Here is a 1,618-nt window from a genome sequence, read left to right as displayed (position 1 = left end):
GATTGGTGCAGGTCTCTTTTGGAAACTTCTGTGTGTTGGACAAATTCAGCTGCATGACGGTCAACCAATCATTCAGAAGACCATGCTAGGTTGGATTATCACGAGGCCAATGAAACTTCCGGCTTCAAAACTCAGGCCGAGATTGTCGTGCAATCTTATCACCAACCAACAACTGCATGATCGGGTTGCACGTTTTTGGGAAATTGAACACGTCACAACGAAACTTCCACATTCAGAACTAGACCCAAGGGACGTCTGCGAACAACAATTCACAGCAACAACGAGGCGTGACACGGAAGGGAGATTTATCGTCTCTCTCCCTCTCAAAAACGAGGTCAATGAACTTGGTTACTCTCTAAGGATGACGAAAAAACGTCTATTCGCTATGGAACGCAAGAGGGAGAAACATCCTGAAGTGAATGAAAAATACATTGACTTCGTGAAGGATTATGAAGAAAAAAAACACATGACTCAAATTGCTCAGAACGAAATCAGTACTGTGAAAGCAGTAAATTATCTACCGCACCATGCCGTATTCCAGGAAGGCAGCACAACAACGAAGTTACGGGTTGTATTCGATGGCTCTGCAAAAACTTCTTCCGGCCTTTCATTCAATGACGTACAGCGAGTCGGTCCTGTAGTACAAAACGATCTCTTATCAATCACGTTGCGATTTCGTCAGTACTCGGTTGTACTGTCAGCAGACATCGCTCAAATGTATCGACAGATTAGGGTTGCTGACAATCAGCAGGATCTACAGATAGTTTTGTGGAGAACGGACTCTACAAAACCTATTCAGCACTTTCGTCTCAGTACAGTGACCTACGGTACCGCTTCCGCTCCCTTTCTAGCTACAAGAGCTCTCAGACAAATTGGCGAAGAGAATAAGGAAAATTATCCCACCGCCAGTCAGGTCATTATACGAGACTTCTACGTGGACGACCTACTCACCGGGACAGACACTGTGGAGGAGGCAAAGGAACTCAAAGGGGAACTTACTCAACTTCCTTCTGACGCAGGAATGGACTTGAGAAAATGGGCTTCGAATGATCCATCGGTACTCAATGACTCGAATTATTCAACGACTGAAAAAACGATTCAGACTGAAAAGGATCCCAAAACTCTTGGACTATTATGGGACCCACGGTCAGACACCTTGAAATACTCGCTCAAAGAAGCTCCATATGCAAAGATCACGAAACGAACAATCTTATCAAGAATTGCGCAAATTTTTGACCCACTAGGACTAGTTGGACCAGCTGTGATTAAGGCAAAAATCCTCCTTCAACAGTTGTGGCAACTACAAATTGACTGGGACGAATCTCTGCCACAGAACTTGCACTCTGAGTGGAAGGATTTCAGCACTCACCTCATGGCACTCAACAAGATTTCCGTAGAACGACGAGTTATCAACGATCGGCCAGACTTTGTGCAACTTCATGGTTTCAGCGACGCTTCAGAACGTGCGTACGGCGCATGCATTTATCTGAGATCGGCAGATCGTTTCGGTAATAAGTCTATTCGGTTGTTATGTGCGAAATCACGCGTAGCACCCTTAAAGAATCTTTCGCTACCACGGCTTGAATTGCAAGCCGCTCTACTTCTCGCGCAACTAGCT

At 45.2% G+C, this 1,618-nt stretch overlaps 1 protein-coding gene across 1 annotated transcript in view; it reads left to right on the top strand.

Annotated features, from left to right (window-relative positions):
• LOC117176425 overlaps positions 1-1,618 on the top strand; it is a 2,429-nt gene that overhangs the window by 354 nt on the left and 457 nt on the right. The window contains exon 2 of the mRNA XM_033366665.1: positions 12-1,508. Coding sequence (XP_033222556.1) covers positions 12-1,508 — 1,497 coding nt within the window. The remainder of the gene's footprint in view (positions 1-11; positions 1,509-1,618) is intronic.

The sequence above is a fragment of the Belonocnema kinseyi genome, chromosome 7 (assembly GCF_010883055.1).
Source record: "Belonocnema kinseyi isolate 2016_QV_RU_SX_M_011 chromosome 7, B_treatae_v1, whole genome shotgun sequence".
Lineage (NCBI taxonomy): Eukaryota > Metazoa > Arthropoda > Insecta > Hymenoptera > Cynipidae > Belonocnema > Belonocnema kinseyi.
Note: the sequence above shows the minus strand (reverse complement) of the source record. Positions and strands in the feature narration are given on the sequence as shown.